Source organism: Mycteria americana, chromosome 1, assembly GCF_035582795.1.
Source record: "Mycteria americana isolate JAX WOST 10 ecotype Jacksonville Zoo and Gardens chromosome 1, USCA_MyAme_1.0, whole genome shotgun sequence".
Classification (NCBI taxonomy): Eukaryota; Metazoa; Chordata; class Aves; order Ciconiiformes; family Ciconiidae; genus Mycteria; species Mycteria americana.
In genome coordinates, this window is record NC_134365.1 from 213,178,999 (window position 1) to 213,195,408 (window position 16,410).

Genomic DNA, 16,410 nt, shown 5'->3' on the forward strand with positions numbered 1-16,410 from the left:
TTATCAAATGCCTTTAATGTGGTTCTTTTTGTCTGTTGCTCTTCCAGGAGAAAGCATAACTTTTTCTTTCCTTTTTTGTTTCTTTTTGAGTGGTGCTTCATGGAATTAGCTCAAACTGTCCAGAGTTTAAAGACCCTAACCCCAGAGAGAATTAATTTACGATGGAAATGGCATAATAGAATAAAACATGTTACCTTCCAAAGTATTTCGGAAACTGTAATTGGCCATTTTATCCATGGATCCAGATTCATACTGAGTCAGTGATAGGCAAAATTCAACTTCAGCTGAGGATGGGAGCCTTGGAGTCCTTGATTTATCGTTGTTCCCAGGATTTCGCAGTATAGGCCCCTCACTTGTGGCATTGCATAAAGCCTGTTGGCTGTTGTATTCCTCAGAATGAGTACAAATTACCTGTATAAAACACTTTCTGTTAGCAGCGTTGCAATTGTAAAAAATAAAAGCAAATTAAAGAGGTACTTCGATTATCTTTTTTAAAGGAGAAAAGAAAATGTACAATGTAAAAAGTTTGTTAGAAACATATATATTAATTCTTAAATTTTCTGTGTATGATTTTAATATAAGCTAGGTTATTTCATAGAAGACACCCCTCTACTATAGTGTGCATTTTGAAATAATACACTAGTCTGTATCTGAAACTGCCCATGTGGACTAAGGCATCAGTTCTCATTTATGCCCTTGAAAACTCACTGAGGCTAAATTCAGTGTTACCTACCAATGCAGCAGGACACAAACGGAGTTAAATCTGCTGCTGCAGTTGCTAAATGGAGGCTTTTTGGCTTCAGCAGACTACTGAACAAAGCCATAATCGCAGATTTTCTCCCCACACGGTAAGAGGGGGAACTGTTGACTAGGAATATAAAAAAAAAAAATCTTTTATTCTCAAAAGATCTGTCTGTGCTTTGTCAGAATAAATGGGCACTTAGTTTCACTATGTCTTGATGCTATGTACAAAATGGGAAAAGACGCTGCGCTACCTCAGAAGAATGTTGTGGGGATGAACATATATCGCCAGCTGAGATACCATAGTGATGGGTATTGGGAAAGGGACCTTAAATAGAGAGATGGATACAGATCTTAAATACTGTCAGAATCCAGCATCATTATTCAAATGTTCTGGGTTCACAGGCAAAGTCCAGTTACCATGGCATAACAAGTCATTATTTGTCAGATGACCTGTGGAAGCTGCCAGTCCAGTTTGAGACTCCTGGAAGAGCAAAGTAGTTCAATGTAACTTCAAATGATAGTCAGCTGATTTTTGCTGAATCAAACTCCTTCACATTTACCATGGGTTAAAAGTGCTCACGCACACTGTCAGTGTCACTAGGATGCTGCTCAATATCTTTTTAAGCCACATACATTAAGTTAATTGTTACCTAAGTTATTTGTTACCATGGTCATCCTCTGATGACCACGAGCTTTTATAGTAGCTCTCACTGCGTCCCCTGCTTGGCCAGTGATTGGAATGAGAGGGAGGATTTTTTTCATATTCTGGTACAATAAACCTACAGGGAGTTAGTACAAGTACTAACTCATATTTCTACTTTATACGCAGGAAATTCCCTAACACGGAGTCAGGATGGAGGATGGAGAAAAATATAATGACACAATGACAAAGCAGAAGATCAGACTAGAGGGTTTGGTGGGTGTGTACAGTGGTACAGCTGATGCATCTAAGAAAATGAAACAGAGCAACAGTGGCTCAAAACTCCCAGAAGCTGTTTTGTATCCCTTTCAGGTGAGGCTGAGGCTCTGAACCAAAATTGCTGTCTATTGTTTAGCTTTTTTTCTGAAAAACCCACCAAAACAAATAAAAGTCTAAACCACCAGAGATCCCTTCAAAATATAGGACTCTGTGGTTAGCAGGTAATCAATGTGGTTAAAGAGAACTTTGTGTGGAGAAAGAACAGGTCTCATTATTGAGTGAGACGTCATAGGGGAGAAAACACATAACACTGAAACCTCCAGACTTCTTTCATCCTGGAGGCGTACTTCTATTTCATGGACTGAAACAATGAACGAGAAGGTGAGTGAAAGCAATCATATCTGCTGTGAATGGGATTGAAGAACATGAGATTCTCTGTTAGTGAAGGAAGTGAGTGGGAGATTCATTTCACCAGCACTAGCTGTGTACAAATTGCCAGACTGAAGCAACACTTTAGGACAACCTCTGCAGTCAACAGAGAGAGGCATCTCCAGAGTGTGATTCAGCCCTCCTAAGCCAGATGTCTGGTAGGTGAGATGTACTTACCTCTAGGGGTGCCTAACTCTCTCCATTGACTAAGTCAATGAAATAAAATGTGTTAAAAAAATCAATGCAGAAACAGTCTCTGGACTGCAGTTAGCGAGGGAAGCAAAATTAAGAGTGTTCAACTTAATGCTCTGCTTCTGCATTAGGATGGGATGAATCACACCCTGGAGGCATGGATGTGCCTCTGAAGTGCCTAAAGACAGAGCCAAAGGCAAGTTGCTTTGCTGCCTAAGTAACTTTTGAAAGAGTGGAAGTAGATGAGATCAATCCTCTTCTAAGTGATTTGACCACAAATTCACAGAAAATGCATGACGGAGCTGGTGATATAACCTAGATTTCTTAAGAATCTGGAGTTCTCAAATGATAAGTTTCCTATGAATATGACTCTCCTGAATAAATTATTCTCATCTTTTTTTTGAGGAGCTAAGAAAGCTTATCAGAGAAATTTATCCTTAGAGACTGTTTTATTAGCTGAAATCTGCCCTAGTCTGTTAAAACTACTAAGGTGCCCTTGGAGGCTGTAGGTAGTTGTCCAGCAGAGAGTTTCATATTCACATTCCCCCCAGAAGCTCACTGAGTGGGTCAGGATTGTGCCTCTAAGAGGGACTGAGGTCAAGACTGTGCCTCTAAGAAGTCTCTTTTAAGAATCCCCACCGAGAAGGGAGACGTAGCGGCATGGAGAGACTTACAGTTATAAACACAAAGCGTAGCTACGGTGCTGTTCTTATGATTGTTTTGTGTTACTGAGAGTTTATTCCCATTAGAATGAAAATAAGGGGATGATTCGGGCTGAGGGAGATGCTCTAGTAATTTCTTTGTTTATAAAAATGCACAGTCCTATGTCCCTAGAAGTACATTAGTGAAGAAGGCAAGTGTGTCTTGGCTGGTGGAGCTCAACCCATTTTCCAGTTGGCACTTGGCTCAGAAACTGCATACATGTGGATTTTCTGTTTAGCTCTGTTTCCTATGGACCTTATCTAGGTCCATATCTTCTTCTGGCTTCTCTGCCCTGCCATCTCCTATCTTTTCATCCTCTCCCCACTGCCCTGGGGATATAGCTCTGTTGGGTCCTAAAAAGGAATCACATACTGCCTTCAAGACCAGCTTTTCAGATATTCAGACAGGGAATCTTCAAGCATGAGCTCAAATATATCTAAACAAAGGAATATTTCCCCTTCATTCTGTTTATCCATTTCAGTGGGATTTAATGCAACTGTTAATGTTATGAGGCTTATAAATGGTTAGAGTGCTTTTTTTTTTTTCTATTTATGTCTCAATGTAGCCCTCATTAACTGTCTGACTAACCGAATTCATCCTAAACAGAAGCCAGATGCTATAAGGCATGTGGTAACTCATGGTCAAGACATGCTAACATAAGGAGCAGGAATGAAAATGCTTATCTGTGACCTTCTTCTATTTGTTCTGAACTAAAAATTAAGGTCTGGCCATAAAATTAGTCAGGATGCTTTTCCAGAAAGGTGTAACTTAGGTAATATAAATTATGGGTCTATCCTGAAACTATAATTTGCTGTTTTATCAATCATGTGATGTGTAAGTGGTAACAGAACATAGGTCAGTTAAATGGTTCTCTCTGGATGTAATCTGCATAAAGCACACACAAAATGGGTCACATCATTGCCTTCTCTTCATTCAGCAGGAGGACTTTCTACTAGAAACAATCTGGCGTAACACATGATTTTTTGTTCCCTTTCAGAACAGTCCTGAGCAGATCTCTCAGTTCACCCTGGACAAAGCTTCATATTCAAACTGCACCCAACACCTGCTCTCCTGCATGCGTAAATTCACCGGCTCCAGGGAAATTGTTAGGAAGTTACTCCGAGGAACAGCTTATGTAAGTAGTCAGGCAGAGCAAATGCCAGTAGATGGCAGTCCAGAATACGCAGCATCGCTCCTGGGCCTTGTGGCACCCAGCAAAAATCCCTCCGTGCACTGCAGTTGAGCTCTTGAGCACAGCTCTTTGTACCGTTTCTTAGAAAACAGACTGTAAATGTGTGGAAGCGTTGCTGCTGTCTCGCACCTTTTCACAAATGGGAAACCCTTTTGTCTTTTAGTTCGCAACTGCTTGCACAGACTAGCCCCTGTGCCTAAATAAAGTGAATTACGTTACAGGAGTCTTCAACAGTGTTCAGTCCTTAGTCTGCTATTTTCAAATTCAAAGCTGTGGGGGTTTTAGTGACAAATTCTTTTTGGTTGCTTTGGACTTATTAGACCTTTGCTCACAGGGACATGCAATACAGGTAATATATACCTGAATACTTGCAAAAAGGTGATTTTCTACAGTATTGAAATAGCTGATCACTTACAAAGTGATCTGAAGTTCCTTAGTTTGCTGGGAAAGTATGGCCACTCAAAGGGTTAATCTGCACCTCTGCTTCCGTTAGAGCTGGTCCCTTGCTCTGCTTCTCTTCTGAGCCCACCAAGCAGGAGTCTGCCCCCATCCAGAAGCTATATCAGCATGTTTTCATAGTGTTATGCTCCAGGTTAGTACAGCCTGAAAGAACCACTTCAGGCTACAGCCAGAGCAACCACATGATTTGCTTATCTGTGGTGCCCGTCCCAGCTCTCCCAAGGGTGTGATGTGGGCACTTTCTGGCCCTCCTTGAAATATCCCCATGTCTTCATTTGTCCTACCTGAAGTCTAGACTCCTGAACTGGAGCCTTGGGTCCCACTATGCGGCCAAAAGAGATTTTGCACTGATTCCTTGCCTTTCTCTGTCTTTCTCCACTTATCTCCACATCCTTGCTTGGGAACGGGATTCAAGTGCAGCCTTCACACTGGTTTTAAAACATTTGGCAATTATAAAGAGGTTTAATTTTTACTTTTTTTGGCTGTATTAGGGCCTGGCATAATCTAATCCTAATTAAGTGGCATCCAGAAGCCATTTACTCACTGAATGGGCAAAATGCAAGGAAATCCCCAAATAACCTGCAACAGAACAAACTGTACTTTGAGAGCTTGCTTTTATAGGCCAAACTTTAAAAGCTGCTGTATCTACAGCAGACCAAAAAGTTTTTAAGAAACTGTGTATATTTATATCTGGTTCTTCATGTACTCCCGAATATTAGTAGGAATGGAAAGGTAAAACAGGCACAGGACTGAATGAAAAGAAGAAAATTTGGAAAGCAAAGCTTCAAAGAAAGTCTAAGAAACTTGTTTGTGCCAGGGTGAGGTTATTAATTATCTTTCTGACCCTTACAGCCTATGCATTAACTGGAGGAGCTGTGAAACTCAAGCTAAAAGGAGATGAGACAAACATGAAGTGACAGCACTGAAACAAACCCAGGACCTTCAAGGTTTTTTCTCAGCCTTCAGTAAAAGCTGGCTGAGTTTCATCTCTTTGCTCAGAGGCAGCCCAGAACTGGGGGGGTAACTTACACCCCTTTCAACACCTCAAAACGGTGCTGGGGTGGAGTAGGAAAGTCTGTTATCAGTTACTGCTGAAATACTCATTAACACTTTCTGGTTTGGCAGACCGTGATTCCCTGCTCCCTGGCTGTCTCCAAGCTGTACTGTTAGTGTTGCTGTCTCCATGTCTACCGCGAATTCACAAAGACACATCTCTCTACAGGTAGGCTTCTTTTTCTGTGAATTATTAACAAAACCCAATTTTTATGAAATTCCTTAGCTATTAATTTATACACCTCTGAAGATGTTTATCTTTTACACTACACGACTCCTGAGCAAGCACGGTTATATACTAGAGAACAGCCAGGCAACCACAGGCCAAACTCTGCTGTCACCCACTCGTGATCCCGTGGAAGAACGAGTATTACTTTAAGGTTACAGTGACATAAAGAAGCTGAGGATACCTAAATGGCTGCTCCTGCTATGCACAGATCCTGATTCCCTCAGGCTGTGGTACTGGGGTGTGTAACATGGAGACTTATCTCTTTGTAATAGGAAATGTTTCAAATTTATAAACCATGTAAACATATCATTAGGAGACCAATCTTGATAAACTCTTATTTTACAGTTACTTACTCCATTTGGGCTGTTGATTTTTTAATTTACCAGCCTGTAGCTGGCACCAAAACCTATTAAGTTGCAATAAAAAATAAAGTCATCGAGTTCATGAGATACTCAGGCGTCCACAAGCAGATGGATGTAAGACTTTGGCTGATTTAAGAATCAAGTGTTGGCTTTTGGTGTTTGTATTTTTGAAAATTTCTTGCAGTTTTTAAAGGTGGTCATAAAACAGTCCTTCAAATGATCCTCTCAGACTATTCAGCTAGCAATACAGCTCCCTGATAAACTGTGCTTAGAATTAAATAACTGTGTCTGAATAGCTACATTTCATACTTCTTTCAAAGTCAGATTTTCAGGTAATGGATCTAAAGTACTGTCATTATTAGTTCAGGAGCATTATATCCATTTTTTATTTGTGTAACTTGTTTCCTTTTTGTAGTAGCTTTGCATTTGTGTAAGTGGTTCTGCAGGGTGACACAGAAGGAAGTGCTAAGGGAAATTCTCGGTGCTTGCAACAAAGAATTGGCTGCAGGCTTACACCAGCACATCTGAGAGCAGACAGCTCTCCACGTTATGCAATTACTTCTCTCAAGTCACTCTTCTTTTAGGAGAGACAAAATACAGTGCACTAAAGTTGGTGGTATAGCCTGCTTGCCACAATAGCAAACCTAAACCAGCACTTACATTCTCCTGCTTTATTTTCTTCATTGTCTCACTAGCACGCTGTGGGGACCACCGAACTCTAATGTTAACTGCCAGCAGAAAGATTCTGCTTTTATTTGCAGAAGGCTTTTTATGCATTTGTAGCTTCACTGACTTCAGTTATTTCTCCAAATTAGTTCTGGTGCAGAGAGAAGAATTTCACCTACTACTATTTAAGTGAGGCATAATAGCAAATCTATTATCTTGAATAATTATAGAAATGGGCATTAAACCAAAAAACTCTCAAAATGGCATGGAAGATCTCCATTTCCCACATAGCTTTCCGTTAAGTCGGCATGGAATTGCAAAATTTGGTAAAGCATTAGCAGGTGTCATGCAGTCCTAATTCTGAATGCAACACTTGAATCATCACAAACAAGTCACTGAAAACATGAGAAAATCCTTCCCACCTACCCTAAAACATGAGACAAGAAAACAAATAAAACCACCAAAGATTCCTGATAGTCTTGTTGGTAAAAACAGAGGCAGGAATCAGAAGTTTCACTTAGATGATGAACATGAGAAAAACGTGGACAGGTAATTCACTCAGCTAAGCGGTAACAGCAGCATGTTGAAGAAAAAGTAAGGCGAAAGCAAGAATTTCAGCATGTATTCATGGGTATCCATGTTGCCATGGCAACTTCTCAATGGAATAAAGTATTTTCTCCTTTCTTTAGGGATTATAAAAAAGAGAGATGCTGTTCTGCAAATAGGCACTTTACCTTTTTTTTCAATAAATCTATAACTATTTCCTAACATACCAGGCATTGTTTTGTTATGTTTTGGAAAGAGACTTAAAATTCTAAAAAGGACACCATATTATAGATGTGTTATTCAAAAGGTTTCTCTTGCCCTCTTTTTATTTTGAACGCTTATTAAAAGCCTAAATTCCTTCACATTTCTGGATCCTCCTCTTTTTTTTTTTTCTCTTGCTGTTTAGCTACAGACGTTGGATAATCAGCGTATTCTGCAGCAGATCTATGGCTGTTTTCCGGTTCAAGATAAGGCTATTTTTGTTCCCTTTTGATTTTCTGGAATGAGATTCTGATCTTTTACTTTGTGCTGCTTGAAGGAAGTGTATTGACTAAGTTATTCCATCATAAGCAATTGTTTAAATTTGGATTCAAAGCTAATAAAGAAATACCAGTTTGTGTTGTATCTTCACCCCAAACTCACTGACTGAAAATGCAGATCTGTTCAATCACTTTCATTCCTTCTCCAGATAAGGCAACAGACATATACGTAGATAGAAGATTTTAAAGGGGAATAATAACCTTTGAAGGTAAAATTATTGTAGCCCTGCTTTTGAAATTTTGATAAAAGTGTAGCATTTCCAGAAGTGGCTGAAAAATCTAAGTGATAAGCTCTCATTTTCACAAATTACTTGGTAAACTTCAGCAAAGGACTTAGGTGCTCTTACATATATACACTGATGCTGAATATGTTTTAAACATAGCACGATTTTTATTGCTACACCTATTAAAGTTATACAAAAATATCTGTTAAAGCAACTTGTTTCATAAAAAATTGTCTTTATTTTCAGGATATATTTGTGAGAACTGACCTTAAATTAGAAGTTATAAACCTGGCTGTTTCTTAAATATATTCATTACTACTTGTAAATTTTCTGGGTACTTATTACTAGGATGGAAAAATTCTAAGAATCTGGATATGATTAATAGTACCTTTGAAAAAATGAGCTAAACATAACTATCTGACGCTTCCAGGTCTTTTAGAGAATTCTGCTAGCAACTTGCTGATTCCTCTATACTACTTGCCTTCTACTACTTTGGTTATCTCATCCAGTATATTGTATTGATAGCTCCACTTGACACGTGTAACCAGTGCAATTCTAGTTTTATTTAATCCACTTTAACACTTTTATCATTTTCACATAACTCTTTATTCAGCTCAGTGCAGAACAGCATCAGATCCACTTCATTCCAGTAATACAATCTAATTAAGTTAGGAGAGTTCATCCAGATTCGTAGTGCTAGAAATGAGCAGAATCTTGGAAAATGGGATGAAAATACAAGCTTGTAGCTATATCTACTTTACGGCTATGCCTACACTGGTAAATTAAATGTGGCCAGGAACTTTCCTGGGCAGTGAGGCCAAATGGCATGAAATAATCCATGTCTATGCCAGTTAAACCATCTTAGCCTCCCAAGCAGGGTGGCTGTATGCAAACATTCTCCTGGAAATGGTCCCTGAAAAGTACCTTTTTGGGGGAGAACTAGTCAATACATACAAAAGGTATGCCAGAGAATGTCCTAAATAGGTCTGTTACAGTATATGGGAACGTTTTAATTTACAGGTATATACACAACCTATATTGTTCAGAGGACACAAATCAAGACTAAATACAGTATAACCAGCCCAGCTGCTGTTTTGTAACGCAATATCAGAGAGCTGCTGGAACTTGTATCTCTTTCACTTTTCCTTAAATCACTAAAACTGCCCAACCTTCATTTGGGCTCTTGCTACAGAAATAAATAGAACAAAGATAGATTTCCACCAACATAATCATAGACTTCAGCGCCAGAAGGGACTGTTGCTATTGTCATGATGGAGTGCGTCTGTGGAAGCCAATCGACTTTTGTCACTGTATTTTAGGAGATGTGGCAGTAATGAGCAAGAGACAAAAAAAAGTCAAGAAGCGCTCAGTGTTAGAATAGCACAGTATAGTTCAGCTATATAGAACATATCACCTATGTAAATATGTAAATTTACCTTGGTTTACAGACTAATTTGCAGTGCTTTTAAGTGGCAGGAATAGCTATTGAGTTTACTTAGTCCCTTTGAGCAACAGAGATTACTTCTTATATATCTTTTGAACTGCTGATGTGAATTACACATCTGGTTCTTCTACAGTCTAAAGATTTCATTTGTTTGTTTGTTTATTTGTTTGTTTAATTTGAAAGCAGACAAGCTTAATTGGAGAGTTTTTAACTCTTGGATGGAAGAAGGCACTGGGAGAGGGGTAGAGCCTCTGAAAACTTTTGGTTCTGTTTCCATCATTCAGTCACCAACTGTCTTGCAATGGTTGCGTGCTAGCAATTTGTGTACATAAATCCTGCCTTTTCTCACCTGACTGCTTCAGCAGACCCAAGCCTGTTTAGCATGCTAAAGGCCATGTCTGAACACAAAGGCATACTTTCCTCCTTCCACCTTAACTTCAGGTTCTTAATTAAGCAGCCTAAATCCTACAGTCAGAGAGAGAAGAGACAAAGATACAAATGAACAGCTCTAAATGAAGATTAAGTCCACATAAAATCTGATTTGCTCTCTCATAGTGCTTACTTTCTCTCCAGGAACACCTAAGGGAATGCAGCATGGCTAAGCTCCCAGCTTGTGCACCTCACTTAAGTGCCTAGATTCAGGTAGGATAATTCTGGCACAATCAGCCTTTCCCTTCCCTTTTCCCTTGGCCTGTCCTTACCTGCCACGAGGAGAAAAATGATGCTGGGCTGAGTAAATTAGGGTTGGTGGGATGTCTGCCACCCATGTACTCATCAGTGCAGACCACACAGTCCTCTGCATCTCGCCAGTCCCAGTAGGGGATGGTGAAGTTCTCATCACCTGTTATCTTCTGGATCTCACGTTCCCACATCAGCAGAAAGACCCGATGCCAAGGCAGAAAACCAGGGGCTTCGTGGGCAAAATCAATGTCCCGCCACACATTGGACCCGCCTAAGAGTGTGTCTCGAGAGGCATAATAATGCATCCACACAAAGACATCATACACGTTGATGTTTCTGAACATGGGGTTGGAGCCATTGTTCATCTGAGTATATGTGCCAGTAGCAATAACATAGTCCCGGCTAGGGGTGTTCTTTGCCAAGTTAAGGTAGGCAAGAAACTTGTCCTTCTCACTGGTGGTGAGCTGGAAGATGTTTCTTCTTGTTCTCAGTTGCCTTTCAGTGCAGTTGAGTCCTGAGAAACCAAACTTGCACTCCCCACAGTTGAATCCCATGAAGTTGCCTTCACATTTACATGTCCGGTTGTAAAATACAGACGGCCAGTCCTCTCTGTCATCCACTCCTGAGAAAGGGAACTGTGGTCCCAGCGGAGCCTGAGAGAGAAGGATGTTCTGGCAGGACCCTCTGCTGGAAAGCTCCCCACAAGGGGACCCGTCTCCATCCCAGGGGGGACAGCACTCCTTCCTCAGCAAGCTCTGTGTGTTTGCACAGGCTCTGGGGAACTGCCCAGTGGACCGCTGAAGGATGACTAGCAGAAAACCCATGGCAAACAGCGACATCCTCACAGAGCAGCAGGAGAGCATCAGCATTACGCTTCAGTGCATGGAGTGTTCTCTCTGACCCATCCAAAGTCCTGGGTGTGAAAGGAATTCCTCCCCTCCACCAGGAATGCTTCACCGCTGACTTCTGCTACAGTGCACCCTCCAATGTCCTTCCCCATTCCTACCCTGGGTGCATTTACACACGAAACACACTTCAGGGTTAATGTGATTATCACATGTTCTGGGTGAAAGCCAAGTGACTTTTTTCCCCACCCCCTACAGGTTTCAGAATACAGGCAGTTATTATAAACTTTCATCTTCTGCCTAGCACATGATTGCTTTCCTCTGGCAATTGGAGAGGAAGTAAAATTAACATTTGGACACAGAAGCAATTGTCAGCTCTTCAAATTCCTCCTTAGAGTAAATAGTTGTTTAAAAAAAGACCCAGAAGAATCTGATCGGTTAAATAAGCACAGTGAACCTAAAAATGAGAAAATAAACAATTTGGGGGTAAGCTATCTATTTTTTTAAGAGGAAGCAAACATAAAATGTGGTCAGATTAGGTGTGAATGTAGGGCAGAACCAGAATAAATGGTTTGGCTTGGGATTTTTATATTTCAGTTTAAGCTGCCTTTCCTGGGCCAGCAAACAGAAAAGTAACTTCACAAGCGAAGTGATAAACTTTTCAGAAAAAAATAATTTTTTGTTCCCCTAGAATCCATAGCACTTTGTCAGTTAATGCCATACCAAAATCTACACCCAAAACTTCTCCAGTTTTGTGGGGAATACAGGCAATCTGCCAATAGATTTGCAGAAAGCACTTTAAGCAGTTGTCCCCGGACCTGAAGAAAAAACCTCGACTCCTGTTTTTCTCCCATCAGTTTGCAAAAAACATATCTGTGTTCTTTATTCAATATGTTACTGGGCAGCCTGCAGACCACCCACCTCTTTCTTCTTACACATTAGCCCGATCAGAGCTAACAGAGGTGTATGGGTGGCATTAGAAGTCAGACATTCTTTGAAGTTGCCCCTTGAAGCAAAGGGAATCAGTTGTTTTACTGCTGGGCAAATTGCATATGAATTATCCACAGGCTTCTTCAGCTACCACTGTTATTAGTAAGAGTGGTTTTGTTGGTTTTATTTTTTCACTAAAAGCATTGTGAATTATTTCCTTATGCTTAGGGAGAATCCCAGCAGGGCAGGAACAACTTATAGGCAAATGAAGTGAGAACTTTGCTGGGAAACGATGCCTTTTGCTGGGATCAGCAGGTCATCACATGACCGTGCTGAGGAGCACGAGGTACTTTAATCCTGTTGGCTTCTACGCGTCAGGTATTCCAGGAGATTATCCCTGAGTCCTGCTGCCAGGGAGCCTGTGATGGGGGAGCTTGGAGCAAGAAGGGCAAAGGAAAAGGAGTTGCTTTTTCAAAAAATATTTCTAACCACAGGCTGATGTTTGCTATTGTTTGACTGATTCCCCTGGTTTCCATGCTAGGCTTGTAAAACAGATTTCATCACAGAAATGTTACTCGTTTGATTTATTTTATTTTCTCTGTGCCTGGCTGTTTGGGAAACCTTTGCAATTTATTTTGTTTACTGTTCCTGCCAGGAGGCTAGTGCAAAACTACTATTTGTGAGAAGAGACCCATCTCTGAGGATAATGTTATATATTTTTTAATTTTCACTGAAAAGCTACAGGGATCAGGAAGGCTTGAGGTAGATCCTCACAGCGAACCAGAAAAGCCCTCAAATATATATTTAGGCAGACAGTCATACACACAAATACATTCAATATCCTATTTTTATATTCAAATGAGATTTTGTGTTCAATGTTAAAAAAATAAGATTTTGAGCCTTGACAGTTGTCATATGACAAGTTTCTGAAGCAGCTGGTTAACAGAGGAGTCCCCTGTGAAATGGTATGAATGAGAAACTCTGAATGAGGAATGTGACAGGAGCAGCACACACCCTTCTTGACCTTCTATTGAGCAGAGTCCTGTTTTGAATAACTGTCAGTGATTCAGATAGTAGTTGAGAAATCAAACTTTCCATATATCAACAGCATTAAACAAGTAAGAAAATATGTGTTCTTATTCCCATGCGTGACTGTAGAGTCACCAAAACATGAGACAGTCACACCTTACATGCTGCGTCTGGGCAAAATTATCTTCATTAAAAACACCTCATGGGACTTTCCATCTCTCTTGTGCTTCAACCCAGCACTCTTTATTTCATTGTTCGCCTAACAAAGCCATCACATCTGCATGAAGTTTGTGCATAAGTTGACTTTAGTCTTTTTGACTGAGAACTCTTTCCCTTGCGTTCTGCCAGTGGATTGGCATCATTTTGCCATACGCTCCAAGAGACCCATTTCTCACACCTGGGTCTCCACATATGAGTATGGGTCAAGATTTACTCATTTAAGGTACACAAATGCTAGGTGGACGGTAAGATCAGCATGGCTAAGGCACACCACTTTCTGTATCCAAAACCATGAAAGACAGGTGTTTGGTGGCCCTATCCAACTTTACTTGATTCCAAAGCATAAATGACCAGGAATCACTTCACAGTTGGGTCTTGTAGAGGCGTCCTTCAACAACAAACTAGCATGGGGCTCTGCCTCATGTCCCTAAATCTTAACTCCACCCTAAAGTTTGCAACTAAATCAGTTAAAGTATTGGTTTCAGTCTAATAGAGTAGCACAGTAATGACAGTATTTAAAATCTAACTTGTGTTTTCATTGCAAGGCCCTTAAGTGCTTTATAGAGATGTCAATAGTCATTGGAAGGAAAATGCCCAGACACAGAGTAGTGAGATGTCTTCCTGAAGTTTTCATGCTGGCTTGCTTGTGGCATTAGGGTCAGATTTTCAGCACTATGCTGCAATGCTAAACCAAACCTTGTATAGATAAGTCTTGTGGATTTCTGAGTGGTTATGGACAAAGAAAAGGAACAATCCAAATAAAAATAATGGCATTGAATGGGGGCTCATATTACCTCATAAAAATAACTCTTGGTCTCCTCAGATCTGACTGGGATGATCTTCAAAAGATCATTTCTTCCTTTTGGAAGATGTCACATGAAATTTCACTTGTGGGCTGCTGATACTGAAGTAATCAAAGTTTCAAGTAATATTAGTGGGTTTTAAAAATTCTGATAGCTGGATGACACCATGAAGAAAGTATCTCTCAATATTGCTTGCTAACACTTTTTAGGAATTCTGTGGGGATTTTAAGGTCCAGTTGTCTATGTTGAGCGGGGAAAAAATGAAATCTGGGATGGGAAAATGGAGAATAATTTTTAATTGTAATTATTTTTAAAGTATAAAACTGTTAAGAAATGAAGGCTGGATAGAAAAAGTTGGTGCCGCTCAGTTCCAGTGGAAAGAAAAACTGTCAAGAGAAAAAGAGAAAAAAAAATACACGGTTATTTGAGATGGATAAGTACAAGGACCTTTTGACAATGAGAGAGCACTGACAAATGGAAGGAAAGGTAGTCTATTAAGCAGCCAGGGAATTCAGTCTGACAAACCAGTAGGCTCAGATTGTGCTCTCTGATCCTTACCTGTTACTTGCTGTTCAGCATCAGCATTTGTATGCACTGCATAAGGCACGTGGTTTCAGATGTTTTCCTGAGCTCCTACTGAGCTCACATTTCATGTAGCAGAAGGACAAAGCATCGTTTTTTTCCCTTGTCCCATGACCCGTGTGCCAGATGGAGCTATCGGGCTCCTCAGTAGTTTGGCAGTGAGCCAAATCTGGCTCCTGGCCCCCAGGAGAAAGAAAACGGGAGTGGATGTAGGATGGTGACACGTCATAGATACTATGTTGTGGTCAAAACCAGAACAGAAAATCCATCTCCTGGTTACTGATGAATGAAGAGAGGAAGTTTAAGAAGAGTCCTGCTTATCATTAAGAGCCATGAAGCAGCTAGGCATTTAAACATTACACAAGGAAGAGGAAAACATTCAATTTCTATTTATAATCAACTTTTTATCCTTAGGTGGAAAAAAACCCAAGTTTCTGATTAGAAAGTAAGAATTTCAATAAGTTTACTCCGACTAATCAAAGTTCTTTACTAAGAAGCAGGCTAGAAATTCCCACAAGCTTTTTAGCCTAAGACAAAGACCTCCACACCTTTTGGTACAGTAGTTGAAGATAAGGCTTAAACACCCGTTTGGATGTATGAAAGGACAACCCTATGCTCAAAAATGATTCTGAATGCTGTAAGTAACCAACTTTTAACTCGGGACTGGCATTCCTAATATACAGTCCACACAGCTGATGGTCTGATAGATGTAATCATGGGCATATTCAGCCATGAATGGGATGTTGGGCCCCTAATCTGAAATTCAGTGCAATGTTCAATTAAGCTTGACTTATGCAGCAATTCAAAGCACTCCTGTCACCCTAGCCAGCCTTACCCCTGAACTCTTGCAGAAAGAATTCACAGGTGTATTTGGTTTCCCAGGCTAAAGTTGGGTTATCACGGTTATGGACAGCAATCTTTGTGTTAGCAGATCAACCCCCTTCCTGATCCTAATGTAACCTAGTCCATGCATAAATCCCCAGCCTCGGTGTTGTTGAATCAGTCAGAGAACACAAGGCCAGTGCTATTGTTTTATGGGTTTTACAGTGCATGCAAAGAGAAGAAATACTTGTTCTAGCAAAAGTATAAAGGTGTGGACAGATGATATTTGATTGGTCACAAAGCCTGCTGGCACAAAATTAATCTATCTATTTTAACGACATTGAACCAGTGAGTTTTACTGGATCAGTGCTTTTATTATGTGTCTGTGTTACTTTTGATCTGATACTGGGAGCCCTAGAGACAGACTCAGTGCACCAGAAAATAGGTATTCAAACTGGTCCGAAAACATAGACTAAATATTACAGGCAACATCTAGGAGTAAGAAGAAAAGTCATTGATCTGCAGTCCAAAGCAAGGGAGAAGAGGCGTTGATGCAATCAGAGCAATAAAAGTATAGAAACAGCAGCAAAAGACAAAAGGCAGGTTTCCCCTGTCATAGACTGAAGATTGTATGAAAGTAGTTACTAACCTATCGATCTACAATCTACATGATTTGGGTTTTTGCTACAGGAGACACAAAACTTATCTGATATCTATCGGTCTTGATGACAGGACAGCATGTAAGGGGGATGCTGAAGCCATATTTTCTATAGTTTTGTCACACTCCGCTTACACTTCA

General features: G+C 40.3%; 2 protein-coding genes across 9 annotated transcripts in view; one reads left to right on the forward strand and one right to left on the reverse strand.

Moving 5' to 3' along the window:
• Positions 1-8,056, forward strand: part of NOX4 (NADPH oxidase 4) — a 185,965-nt gene extending 177,909 nt beyond the window's left edge. For 7 of the 8 annotated variants that reach the window (XR_012773838.1, XR_012773835.1, XR_012773834.1 and 4 more), the window contains 4 exons: positions 3,984-4,121; positions 5,490-5,584; positions 5,763-5,859; positions 7,900-8,056. Coding sequence is in view for 1 of the 8 variants with exons in the window: in XM_075491138.1 (XP_075347253.1) it covers positions 1,574-1,631 (58 nt within the window). In the remaining 7 variants the exon portion in view is untranslated. Of the gene's footprint in view, positions 1-1,573; positions 1,647-3,983; positions 4,122-5,489; positions 5,585-5,762; positions 5,860-7,899 lie in introns of those variants that run through there. The other variant, XM_075491138.1, reaches the window with a different exon arrangement.
• Positions 1-11,244, reverse strand: part of TYR (tyrosinase) — a 50,644-nt gene extending 39,400 nt beyond the window's left edge. The window contains exons 1-2 of the mRNA XM_075491145.1: positions 10,402-11,244; positions 195-411 (exon numbers count right to left, since the gene is read on the reverse strand). Of these exons, the coding sequence (XP_075347260.1) occupies positions 195-411; positions 10,402-11,244 (1,060 nt within the window). The remainder of the gene's footprint in view (positions 1-194; positions 412-10,401) is intronic.
• Between the last annotated feature and the right edge of the window lie 5,166 nt (positions 11,245-16,410).